This window comes from Aquarana catesbeiana, linkage group LG02 (assembly GCF_042186555.1).
Source record: "Aquarana catesbeiana isolate 2022-GZ linkage group LG02, ASM4218655v1, whole genome shotgun sequence".
Taxonomy (NCBI): Eukaryota; Metazoa; Chordata; class Amphibia; order Anura; family Ranidae; genus Aquarana; species Aquarana catesbeiana.
In genome coordinates, this window is record NC_133325.1 from 124,583,156 (window position 1) to 124,597,255 (window position 14,100).

General features: G+C 40.4%; 1 protein-coding gene across 2 annotated transcripts in view; it reads left to right on the forward strand.

Annotated features, from left to right (window-relative positions):
• MIPEP (mitochondrial intermediate peptidase) overlaps positions 1-14,100 on the forward strand; it is a 236,515-nt gene that overhangs the window by 181,648 nt on the left and 40,767 nt on the right. For both annotated transcript variants that reach the window (XM_073613434.1, XM_073613433.1), the window contains exon 17: positions 5,508-5,629. In XM_073613434.1, coding sequence (XP_073469535.1) covers positions 5,508-5,629 — 122 coding nt within the window. The remainder of the gene's footprint in view (positions 1-5,507; positions 5,630-14,100) is intronic.

Below are 14,100 nucleotides of genomic sequence, written 5' to 3' on the forward strand. Positions count from 1 at the left end.
AACTTTCTGGCTTTAAGAAACACTAAAAGAAATCAAGAAAAATAATTGTGGTGGCCAGTAACAGCTAGATTTATAGAACAAGCACAGGGAATAAATTATGGAATCACTCAATTCTGAGGAAAAAAATTATGGAATCACCCTGTAAATTTTCATTACAAACACTAACACCTGCATCAGATTAAATCTGCTTGTTAGTAGGTAGGTAAAAAGGAGTGATCACACCTTGGAGAGCTGTTGCAACAAGTGGACTGACATGAAGCATGGCTCCAACACCAGAGATGTCAATTGGAAAAAAAGGAGAGGATTATCAAACTCCTTAAAGAGGGTAAATCATCACGCAGTGCTGCACAAGATGTTGGTTGTTCACAGTCGGCTGTGTCTAAAACGTGGACCAAATACAAACAACATGGGAAGGTGGTTAAAGGCAAGCATACTGGTAGACCAAGGAAGACATCAAAGCGTCAAGACAGAAAACTTAAAGCAATATGCCTTGAAAACAGAAAATGTACAACAAAACAAATAAGGAACAAATGGGGGGAAACTGGAGTCAACATCTGTGACCGAACTGTAAGAAACCGCCTAAAGGAAATGGGATTTACATACAGAAAAGCTAAAAGAAAGCCATCTCTAACACCTAAACACAAAAAAATAAGGTTACAATGGGCTAAGGAAAGGCAATCGTGGACTGTGGATGATTGGATGAATGTCATATTCAGTGATGAATCTCGAATCTGCATTGGGCAAGGTGATGATGCTGGAACTTTTGTTTGGAGCCGTTCCAATGAGATTTATGCAGACGACTGTCTGAAGAAAACATGCAAATTTCCACAGTCAATTATGATATGGGGCTGCATGTCAGGTAAAGGCACTGGGGAGATGGCTGTCATTAAATCTTCAATAAATGCACAGGTTTACATTGAAATTTTGGACACTTTTCTTATCCCATCTATTGAAAGGATGTTTGGGGATGATGAAATCATTTATCAAGATGATAATGCATCTTGCCATAGAGCAAAAACTGTGAAAAAATTCCTTGAAGAAAGACACATAAGGTCAATGTTATGGCCTGCAAACAGTCCGGATGTCAATCCAATTGAAAATCTGTGGTGGAAGTTAAAGAAAATGGTCCATGACAAGGCTCCAACCTGCAAAGATGATTTGGCAACAGCAATCAGAGAAGGCTGGAGCCAGATTGATGAAGAGTACTGTTTATCACTCATTAAGTCAATGCCTCAGAGACTGCAAGCAGTTATAAAAGCCAGAGGTGGTGTAACAAAGTACTAGTGATGTGTTGGAGTGTTATTTTGTTTGTTTGTTTTTCATGATTCCATAATTTTTTCCTCAGAATTGAGTGATTCCATAATTTATTCCCTGTGCTTGTTCTATAAATCTAACTGTTACTGGCAACCACAATTATTTTTCTTGATTTCTTTTAGTGTTTCTTAAAGCCAGAAAGTTGCCATTTGAAATGCCTATAGTTTTTGGCCATGTCTGTGATCTGATTTTTTTCTACAACAATAAACAACTGAAGGAACATCCTCAGGGACTGGTGATTCCATAATTTTTGCCAGGGGTTGTACTACGAGACCAACCTTTTTAGATTGTATGCTGTCATCAGCAGGACCCTTTGATCCCTCTTGTACTGAATTGTATTGTAATTGTACTGCTTTATTTTGAACAGTGGTGCACAAAATGTTGGTGCTATGTAAATCCTGTATAATAATATGTGAAGATAGGAGTTTTGTGAGCGGTGACCCATATGTTGCCCCATTCCTTCTTGGTAAATTCTCTTTTTAAAATACATGGCCAATTGAGCAAATGTGTTTTGAGGGAATTTCAGAATGTGGGGTTATCAGAAGCTTGTTAATGTTGGAGATTACTCCGTGGCATGTTACCTCCCATAATGCAAATGGTTTTAAAGGGTGTGGGGTGAAAAAGGATTCAACTAAGAGAAGTATATTATGCAAAATGTTTTATTTGAAAATGCTTCATAACGCTGAGGATGTTAGTTGGTATTGTTTCTGTAGAGTAGCAAAGGGTAGAAGAGTTTTGGTCCATAAATTAAAAATGTTACCTATGTGAAAAGGAGATTAACACTTTCATGGCATCGCCTTGTGGTGTGTGAGAGCAAGGAGGTACAAAGGACCAGGGCTATCCATAGTTTTTCCATCTCTGACCATTTATTGTAACAGTATAGCATTGTTAGTCTCAGGTGAGATGCATACTTATAATTTAGGAAATCTGTGAATGCTAGCCCCCTTTTGCGTTTTAAGGACTGTAAAAAATTTTTTGCAACTCTATGGTGTCTGTGGTATCCCCAAGTAAAAGGAGAGACGGTCCTGTTGGAGTTTATTCAGATTAGTTAATGGGATTTGGGAGGCATTGGAAGCATTAAAAAGTAATAAAGTAATTTAAAGCGGGGGTCCACCTATCTATCGTTTTTTTTTTTTTTTTTGAGTTAATTCACAAACTTCTCTTCTCAGCATTACATACTCACATATTGTGTGTAATATGTCCGCCTGTGTCAGATTTCGTCGGAAAGAATAACTTATATTATTCACTGCAGGCGGTTTCCATCTTCATTGTGGGCATTTGAAGCCCACGAGCATTTATTTCCTGGATGTGGTGAATGCTGTGCTCCCAGCATTCACTGCTCATTCCCGCACATGCTCAGTGGCATCCTGGGAAGCCTGAGACTAGCTCCCAGGAGTCTGGGAGAGGCTAGAAACACGCCTACTCCCACGGGAGGAGAACCAGGAAGTGCAAAGAAGAATAGAAAAATAAAAGGTAATTACGGCGATTTAAATTTTTTTAAACGGCATGTCAGCATCTAGGCAAGGAAGAGAATACATACAGATACTGTTCAAAATTTGGGTGGAACCCCACTTTAAGTAACATTGAATGGATGTGATTCTGCCTATCCAGGAAATGTGGTGAGTCATCCAACTACGTAGGGGTTGTCTAATTTCTTGTGAGCATGTAAGGTAGGGATGGTAGTCAGGGGCTGGGTTACAGTTGTTTTGTCAACCCTGAAGGGAGTTTGTTTAAAGTAGTGATTGTTGATGGAAATCCCTTGTCCTGAGTATTGTGGATCACACAGCCCAAACGACATCTAAACAATGAAGTGCAATTTCTTTAGAATGCGTTGGTTGGCCGAATGAAAGAGAGAGCCGAATTCCACTATGGCCTGATTTTGTAAAACAGATTTACTTTTTGTAATCTTGAAGGTCTCTTGCAAAAGTCAGGCAGCCACCTCAGCCACCATCCTGTGATGGATTAGACAGACTTTTGCTCATGCTTACCTGAGACGTCAGTCACCTCCTTTTTCCCGTTGTGACCCATTCCACTAAAGCGTTTAGAAGGTCCTGGATTTTTCGCCATCAGACACCTATTTCCCAGATTTGCAAGGCAGCCACATGGTCGTCATTTCATACTTCAACAAAATTTTACCAAGTTGATGTTGCTGCTCCTGCTGACCCTTGTTTTGGGAACAATGTTTGGTGCCTTAAATAACATAGTGCCAACCTTTTGGGACAGAACAAAGATAAATGCTTTGAGAAGGCAGTGCGATCTCTTTGAGATGTAAGAACTACCTGCAGGTGGTACACATTCACTTTGCTATATAGAAATGCAGCATGAAGAAGCACATCTTGCACTGTCTGAATTTTGAAGTCTTTTTTGCTTACAAGTGGGAGAGCTGGTAGTGAGAGTGAAAGAAAAATATGTATTTATTATATGTGTTGTTTAAAAAATGAGTGTAATTGTTGGAACATTTTTTACTGGGTTCTTAACAGTCCTTATACAGTGGGTACGGAAAGTATTCAGACCCCCTTACATTTTTCACTCTTTGTTATATTGCAGCCATTTGCTAAAATCATTTAAGTTCATTTTTCTTCCTAATTAATGTACACATAGCACCCCATATTGACAGAAAAACTCAGAACTGTTGACATTTTTGCAGATTTATTAAAAAAGAAAAACTGAAATATCACATGGCCCTAAGTATTCAGACCCTTTGCTGTGACACTCATATATTTAACTCAGGTGCTGTCCATTTCTTCTGATTATCCTTAAGATGGTTCTACACCTTCATTTGAGTTCAGCTGTGTTTGATTATACTGATTGGACTTGATTAGGAAGGCCACACACCTGTCTATGTAAGACCTTACAGCTCACAGTGCATGTCAGAGCAAATGAGAATCATGAGGTCAAAGCAACTGCCTGAAGACCTCAGAAACAGAATTGTTGCAAGGCACAGATCTGGCCAAGGTTACAAAAAAAAATTCTGCTGCACTTAAGGTTCCTAAGAACACAGTGGCCTCCATAATCCTTAAATGGAAGACGTTTGGGATGACCAGAACCCTTCCTAGAGCTGGCCATATGGCCAAACTGAGCTATCGGGGAAGAAGAGCCTTGGTGAGAGAGATGAAGAAGAACCCAAAGATCACTGTGGCTGAGCCCCAGAGATGCAGTCGGGAGATGGGAGAAAGTTGTAGAAAGTCAACCATCACTGCAGCCCTCCACCAGTCGGGGCTTTATGGCAGAGTGGCCCGACGGAAGCCTCTCCTCAGTGCAAGACACATGAAAGCCTGCATGGAGTTTGCTAAAAAAACACCTGAAGGACTCCAAGATGGTGAGAAATAAGATTCTTTGGTCTGATGAGACCAAGATAGAATTTTTTGGCCTTAATTCTAAGCGGTATGCGTGGAGAAAACCAGGCACTGCTCATCACCTGTCCAATACAGTCCCAACAGTGAAGCATGGTGGTGGCAGCATCATGCTGTGGGGGTGTTTTTCAGCTGCAGGGACAGGACGACTGCTTGCAATCGAGGGAAAGATGAATGCGGCAATGTACAGGGATATCCTGGACGAAAACCTTCTCCAGAGTGCTCAGGACCTCAGACTGGGCCGAAGGTTTACCTTCCAACAAGACAATGACCCTAAGCACAAAGCTAAAATAACAAAGGAGTGGCTTCACAACAACTCCATGACTGTTCTTGAATGGCCCAGCCAGAGCCCTGACTTAAACCCAATTGAGCATCTCTGGAGAGACCTAAAAATGGCTGTCCACCAACACTTACCATCCAACCTGACAGAACTGGAGAGGATCTGCAAGGAGGAATGGCAGAGGATCCCCAAATCCAGGTGTGAAAAACTTGCTGCATCTTTCCCAAAAAGACTCATGGCTGTATTAGATCAAAAGGGTGCTTCTACTAAATACTGAGCAAAGGGTCTGAATACTTAGGACCATGTGATATTTCAGTTTTTCTTTTTTAATAAATCTGCAAAAATCTCAACAATTCTGTGTTTTTCTGTCAATATGGGGTGCTGTGTGTACATTAATGAGGAAAAAAATGAACTTAAATGATTTTAGCAAATGGCTGCAATATAACAAAGTGTGAAAAATTTAAGGGGGTCTGAATACTTTCCGTCCCCACTGTATATGTGATCCTGATAGATAATCTGTAATTCATTCATATATTACCTTACTCCTTTTCTTTTGGCAGGCCTGGCAACTGAGATTTAGTCATCTTGCTGGATATGGAGCCAAGTACTATTCATATCTAATGTCTCGGGCTGTTGCATCCATGGTGTGGAGACAGTGCTTCATGAAAAACCCATTTGACCGGTAAGGGATCCATACTGCTTCATTCTCTAATGGGAGGAATATATAGGGGAGCCATCACTTGTGTAGCCACACTGCAGTTATTTTAGATAGCCTGTCATTTTAGTAACATACTGGGTACCTGTCCATTTTTTTCCAGTCATTAACTTATCATAATCACAGATTTTTTTAAAAATGCAGCTACATTCAAACAGCTAAGTAATAGCAGAAATCTATCTAACTATAGACCCAACCAATATTTTGTATTTGAGCTTTAAAGCTGGACTCCAGGCAAATGCCTAAATATTCAGTTAAAATACATATATGGAAGCTGTGTATCTGCAAAGGATTTGTATTGTCCATTAATCCCTGCAATTTTCACTTTGCTCCCATACAGTACAACCAGTTCAATGACACAACATACAGTGGAGGAATGCAGTGTTGACTGAACAGTGAATGAGAACATCACTCTGCTCATTCTGCTCTCACCTATTGGCATGTTCTTTGTCAGCACAAAAAAAAGTGCATTTATTATTATTGTTTATTTTTTTTAGAAAGGTGAACCTATCCTTTTGAAACTTCTCCCTCTTCCCCTTCTAACACTTTATTCTAACTACCCTGTAGAAGGAAGATGCATATGCTTACCTATTCTCCGGGCAATCCTTTCCAGTCACGTTTTTGGCTCCTAGTGGCTGGCTTTAGGTGAGATCAGGGACAGCCATTAATGAATGCCTCACAATCAACCTATGGGCAATGTCACCTTCCAAGCATTCTATCCGTTATCTGTGCTCTCTCCTCACTCCTGAAGCCGCCGCTGAGATCACGTGACAAGACCAAAGCGCGCTCTGAATAGGTAAGTATATGCATCTTCCTTTTACACGGTATTTAGAAGGGGGTGGGGCCAGTTTTAAGCTTAGTTAGTTAGTTCTAGCCTTGAATTCCACTGTAACAATGCCACATCAAACGATATTAAAGCGGTAGCAAACTGTAAAATAAATAATTAAAAAAAAATCTTCTCCCTGCATAATGTGCTAGTGCCCATCACATACTAGCACATTATGAAAGACTTACCTGAAAACAAAGCCCTCCAGCGGTGCTCTGTCACCGCTGACAAGGCTTCCATCTTCACCCGGTCTTCCATCTGGGTTCGCGAGCTGCAGCCGTCGGATTGCCTGAGCAGCAATGTCATCACTCCTATGCATGCGGAGTCACGGCACTGCTCTCTAAGTGGACGGCACATGCAGCGTGCATGTTCCGGTGACATCACCGGCGCTGCTTAAGCAAATGTCTCCTAAACTGTACACATTTAGAAGATTCTTACTGTACCTACAGGTAAGCCTTATACACCTTTACTATCACTTTAATCTGACTCCCAGGTCATTTAAACTAATACAAAATAACTGCCAGCACACAAGGCTCCAGTACAAAGATGTTACTGGAGTTCCATATTACATATGTATTAGAACCTGGTGTGCTGGCAGTTATTTTGTTATACAATTTTGCACAGCAGCCTACTTTATTTATTTCTTTTATTCTTGATTAAGGCTTCATGTAGACTGCTGCTGGTAAATGGACGTTTATACCCCTTTCACACCGAGCCGCCTATAGCGCCGGGGATAAAACGCCGCTGATTTTAGCGGCGTTTTACCTTCGGATTTGCGGCGCATTTCTGCCACTAGCGGGGCGCTTTTACCCCCCCACCCCACCCCCCGCTAGCGGACGAGAAAGGGTTGAAACCGCCCGCAATGCGCCGCAATAGCGTCGTTTTGCCTGCGGTATCCCAACGCTGCCCCATTGATTTCAATGGGGAGCGGTAAACACACCGCTCCTTCACTGCTCCAAAGAAGCTGCTGGCAGGACTTTTCCTGACGTCCTGCCAGCGCACCACTCTGGTGTGAAAGCCCTCAGGTTTTCACACTGGAAACAATAGAGCAGCTGTTTGAGGGCGGATTGCAGGCGCTACTTTTAACGCGATAGCGCCTGCAAAACGCCCTCGGTGTGAAAGGGGTCTTAGGAGCAGTTGGACATTTTTTTCAGCTGCCCCTGAACTCTCCTCTGTTATCTTATCAGTACATGTACACTGGGTCATTTACAGTAGTTTCTAGGCACTTGAGTTTAGAAGCATTTTTTGGAAAGCAAAAAAATGCGTTCAGGATGGATGTTCAGAGGCATTTGAAACGCCAAATGCCTGTAACAGCTTGTAAATGCTGTAACTCTTGTTTAGCCGCGTTTCGTTGACAGGCGTTTTTCATTTTTGACTATTTATATGTATGTGTATATGTATATATATATATATATATATGTATATATATATAATATGTGTGTGTAATAATTGAATTTTGAACAGTGATTTACACCTCATGCGCGCGTTTGCATGCAAATGACCATCAACATATTGTGAACACGAAAATTGCGCGAACACATATGCGTGAAAATACATACAAAAAAAAACAAAAAAATACTGGGCTACCTATAGAAACTATCCCCCCAAAAAGCAGCAGTTAAACAGTGAGATGTGCACTAAAATAACTAATAAAAAAGAAGAAATAACCGCGCTAAATATAAGTGAAACACGTGAAGCAATCTCAAAGACTTCCGTGAGGAAGTACATATATAAATACAAAAACGTTGAAAAATATTAAAAATCAAATTATGAAAAGTACATGGGTCAACACATGTATGTATGAATCAAACATGAGTGTCCATATGTAATATTTGCGAATAAAAATAAGTGTCCATATATAGTAACAGAAAGTAAAAATGGTAAAGTAATGATCTGAAAACAGTCCAAGAAAGACCCCTTGGGTGAATCCAACCAGAGTCAATGGTGTAAAAAATTTGAGTGACAACCCATACAGTATCCGCAAATACCCAATAATTGCGCTTACCGCAAGGCAAGCGAACACCAGCCTGTATAACGTCTTGGTGTGGAGAATCCAGATGGTGCTCTTAGACTGTATACATCGTAGCTGAAAAGATGTAATGAGGACACCAAACTTCCATCTCATGGACCTGGAAAAAACAAAAATTGTGCCCGTGTCCAAATATATATGGACCTAACGATATGAGAATGAGAGGTGTCCTTCGAGATAGGATTATCTGCGACAAAGTACCCCGAATTAGTGGGTCCTACACTAGTAATAGAATGGAAGATCCTTTGTCTCAACCATGGGAGCTGAACTCCTCTATGTGGGAGAACTGTGTTCTCCCACATAGAGGAGTTCAGCTCCCATGGTTGAGACTAAGGATCTTCCATTCTATTACTAGTGTAATCCTACACTAGTAATAGAATGGAAGATCCTTTGTCTCAACCATGGGAGCTGAACTCCTCTATGTGGGAGAACACAGTTCTCCCACATAGAGGAGTTCAGCTCCCATGGTTGAGACTAAGGATCTTCCATTCTATTACTAGTGTAGGACCCACTAATTCGGGGTACTTTGTCGCAGATAATCCTATCTCGAAGGACACCTCTCATGCTCATATCGTTAGGTCCATATATATTTGGACACGGGCACAATTTTTGTTTTTTCCAGGTCCATGAGATGGAAGTTTGGTGTCCTCATTACATCCTTTCAGCTACGATGTATACAGTCTAAGAGCACCATCTGGATTCTCCACACCAAGACGTGATACAGGTTGGTGTTCGCTTGCCTTGCGGTAAGCGCAATTATTGGGTATTTGCGGATACTGTATGGGTTGTCACTCAAATTTTTTACACCATTGACTCTGGTTGGATTCACCCAAGGGGTCTTTCTTGGACTGTTTTCAGATCATTACTTTACATTTTTATTTTCTGTTACTATATATGGACACTTATTTTTATTCGCAAATATTACATATGGACACTCATGTTTGATTCATATATACATGTGTTGACCCATGTACTTTTCATAATTTGATTTTTAAAATTTTCAACATTTTTGTATTTATATATGTACTTCCTCAGGGAAGTCTTTGAGATTGCTTCACGTGTTTCACTTATATTTAGCGCGGTTATTTCTTCTTTTTTATTACATACAAAAAAACGCCTGAAAAAAAAGATGCTCAAATGGGAGTATCGTGTGCAAGAGGCCTAATGGTTTAACAAGTCAGGTTTACAAGATCGTGGACTTTTATTTTTCTGTAATGCCTTTGTATCTTTTTAAACCAGATTATATCTATTTATATTACTGCTATAATTACAACTCTTTACAAAAGACTCAGTACCCTACAGTAGATATAATTGTGCTCAGTACAGTATATTATTTTAATGATTGTATCTGTTTTCTAATGTAATGGAATACTTTAATACACATGACTCAGGAGCATGATTACAATACAGTTTGACATCTGTTATTCATAATAGCTGGTTCAAATTCAGATCTTTCTTCATCAACAAATGACAAAGCTGCACAATCACCGAATTCCAAAATATCAGTTTATTTTTTAAAAAATGGCCGCATCTCCTGCCAGAAGATGGGGTTCACTAATGATGCGTTTTGCCCTCAACAAGGCCTTTGCCCTTAAAATTGGTATTTATGACTAAGCTCCGTTTGGGGTGAAAGGCATCAAGTCAAAGTCTGCGTCCAATGGGAGATTTGTCCATCTTTTAAGTAAACTTCTAATCTTCTGGAATTCAGCTGTTGTGACGCTTTTCTTTTTTTCGTTGCTGTGGACTTCGATGTGGGAAGGATCCTTACATACCAGAGCACTCACCTCCAGTTCCTGTACTAAATGCCAACCTGGAGTGGTACTTTCTGCGGAGCACCAACAATTGAGAACTATATAGATATGCATGAACTGTTTTTCTCCTGAGGTGGCTGTTAGCTGTACTGTGCATGAATTTAATTGAGGTGGTTGTTAGAGTGATATCTTGATTAACACTGATCAGCCATGACATTATGACCGCTGACAGGTAATATGAATAACTTTACAATGGAATCTGAAAGTGGGTGCAATATGGTAGGCAGCAGGTGAGCATGTTGTCCCTGAAGTTGATGTGTTGAAAGCAAAAAAAAAAAAATGGGCAAGGGTTAGGGTCTGAGTTTAGTCATTATTTTAAGACAATACAAAAGGGAAAAGAAATCTGCACTAGTTACAATTACATCATGGAGCAGCTTGCACAATACCCTGATACCAGATATTTTGTAAACCTTCTTAAAGTGCAGTGCTTTATAGTGAATTAAAAAATATTGGAGTATATACAAAAATTAATAAAATGTGTAGTTTTCTAACAAAGTTTTCTGTGTTAAAAATCAATAATAAATACAGTAAGACCTTGGATTACGAGCATAATTTGTTACGGAAACATGCTTGTAATCCAAAGCACTCATATATCAAAGCAAATTTCCCCATAAGAAATAATGGAAACTCAGATGATTTGTTCCACAACCATATTCATATAAAAATTCATACAGCAATACAAAATGTAGTATAAAGTATACTGTAAAAATAAAACCAATTAACAATATCCAACATTAAGGAGTCTGGTGCTCATCCACCTTGATTTCGAAGCGTAAAGCAGTTGGTGTATACGGCCAGAGGTCTGGGGGCGCTGGTGGCTCCCAGCACTTCCTGGAGAACTTGGAGATACTGGGGAACTGTTGACGTCACTTCCAGGTGGGGTGGGCATGGCGTTCGGAGCACCCAGAAGTGACGTCAACAGTTCCCCAGTGTCCCTGAGTCTCTTTGAGCTCTCCACGGTGGATGAGCACAACACTCCTTAACGCTGGATATTATTTTTGTGTGTCATCGTGAGTGTCGTTCCACTTTTTTTTACATTAAAATTGTGATCATATTACACTTTCTTTGTTTCTACACTTAGAGGCGCCTCTCTTCTCTTGTATACTCAGTTGTGATGTGACGTTACTCGTATTGCAAGACGTCGCTTGTTTATCAAGTTAAAATTTATTTTAAAAATATGTTCATCTTGTAAAACACTCACAGACCAAGTTACTCGCAATCCAAGGTTTTACTGTACATTTGCAAAGCCAGAGATTACCCTGTGAAAATTTCTCATTTCCCATTGCGAAGATTTCCCTTCACTTCCTGTCTCATTGCCAAAACAGGAAGTGAATGGAAATCTATGCAAATTAAGGGAATTCCTTGGGGCATGCCCAGGTCACCAGCACTAGTGACCCCATTGGAAAATTTCCCCTCTATTTTTCTGGGGACAGCCCAAAATATGGGATTTTCTTCTACTTTCAATGATAATGGTGAACAAGACAGAGAGGGTGACTCTCCTTAAAGTGATTGTAAGGGTATTTTTTTTTTTACATATCATACTTGCCTCCACTGTGCAGCTCGTTTTGCACAGAGTGACCCCAAACCTGCTCTTCTGGGGTTCCCCCAGTGGCTCTCGCGGCTCCTCCTGCATCAGGTAACCCCCTGGGAGAAGCACTCTCCTGGGGGCTACCTTGCGGGCGTGCTCCCGAGTCCAGCATTCGGCGTCCATAGAGGCCGAATGCAGGACTCAGCCCCGGCGCCTGCATCATTGGATTTGATTGACAGCAGCGAGAGCCAATGGCTGCGCTGCTATCAGTCTATCCAATCAAGAGCCCGTGGAGAGAGACAGCGCATCCCCGCCGACTAAATGAAGGGGTTCAGGTAAGTAAACAGGGGGGCGGTGACTGCCAGGTGTTTTTTCACCTTAATGCATAGCATGCATTAAGGTGAAAAAACACGAAGGTTTACAACCCCTTTAACAGGAGCACAAACAGCAATAAAAACTTGAGAAGTGTTCTAATCCATCTTCACTCTAAAAGCAAACCTTTTTTCAAATCTTGGATATAATTTAACCACTTCAGCCCCGGAAGATTTGGCTGCTCAATGACCAGAGCATTTTTTGCGATTCTGCACTGCGTCGCTCTAACTGACAATTGCTTGGTCATGCGACGTTGTATCCAAACAAATTTTGAAAAAAAACACAATATTTTGTAACAAATATCCCCATTTTTTTTTTTTTAATAAAAAGCACATTTTTTTTTCTCAGTTTAGGCCGATAGGTATTCTACATATTTTTGGTAATAAAAATCGCAATGAGCGTATATTGATTGGTTTGCACAAAAGTTATAGCGTCTACAAAATAGGGGATAGATTTATGCCATTTTTATTATTATTATTTTTTTACTAGTAATGGTAGCGATCTACGATTTTTATCGTGACTGCGACATTATGGCGTACACATCGGATACTTTTGACACATTTTTGGGACGATTGACAATTATACAGCGATCAGTGCTATTAAAATGCACTGATTACTGTATAAATGTCACTGGCAGGGAAGGAGTTAACTGTGTTCCCTGACTGTGTGTTCTAACTGTAGGGGGAGGGGGCTGACTAGAGGGGATGACAGATCTTGGTTCCTTGCTATTAGGAACTCTTGATCTGTCTCTCCAAACAGAAAAGAACAGGGATTTGTGTGTTTACAAGCGGTTAAGTACATATAGAAAGAAATCCCAAGAAAAGAAAATTTGTGTAGAAGAAAGTCCCAATTTCCAAAGTGACAACTATCAATCCCCCATGCAAACAGAGAGAGGCTTACCAGAAATGTTTCCACGGTCGGAATCCCCTTGCAAAGGTTTAATCGGTCATGAAAAAAAAAAAAACACACTCTCTATAGTGATCCAAAAATGTATTTAGGTTAAAATTGCACTTAATTAAAATGACATTACAGTGCTGTGTATAGCAAGACCTCAATGTTGCCCACATCCAAGATGGCTGCTGTTCAGCACACATGCGTGGTGATGTACACCCTGGCTCCTACCAATGCGTTTTGTCAGATGTGACGTCATCCAGGTGTTCATTATTGAGTTATTTTTTTTTCTCAAATATTCTGATTGAAAATTTGCAATTTACAAGCCTCAAACAGGAACAGAAAGTGGTAGATTTATAAGCTTGTATCTAACCCACTACCAATGTTTCCTTTTACTGTATTGATATTATGTGTTTGTGCCTAATATCATGCAGTTTTGATCACATTAACATATATGTAAATAGGTAACTATTACCAAATTATTCATTTATAGTGGAAGCATGTATGAGTAACTTGCATATAACTGATAATACAGCAAAGTAATCTGCATAGAAGATCTACTATAAAATATAGAAAAAGAAAATTATTGATTTTTAACACAGAAAACTACACATTATTTTAGGTTGCCACCAGGTATAGTACTTACATGAATGACAAGTATCCAGTGTGCTAGTGGCTGCTCTGTTCTTTGAAATCTTCTGTCCTTAGCCCCCCCAATACCCCTACAGCTGTAATCTTCCAGTGCCGCAGGTTTTAATACGAGCAGCGCCACCTGTGACAGGCAGTTGTCATAAGTGCTGAGTAGAGATGGGCTCTGGCCTGTTCGAAATCCCACATGCCCGATCCCACTAGGAAGCCAAAACTGCACATGGCTAATCACAGGCAGTGAGACATTTCCCGATTCACAGCTGCACAGATCGGGAAATGTCTCACTGTCTGTGATTAGCCCTGAGCAGTGTTGGCTTCCTGGTGGGATCGGGC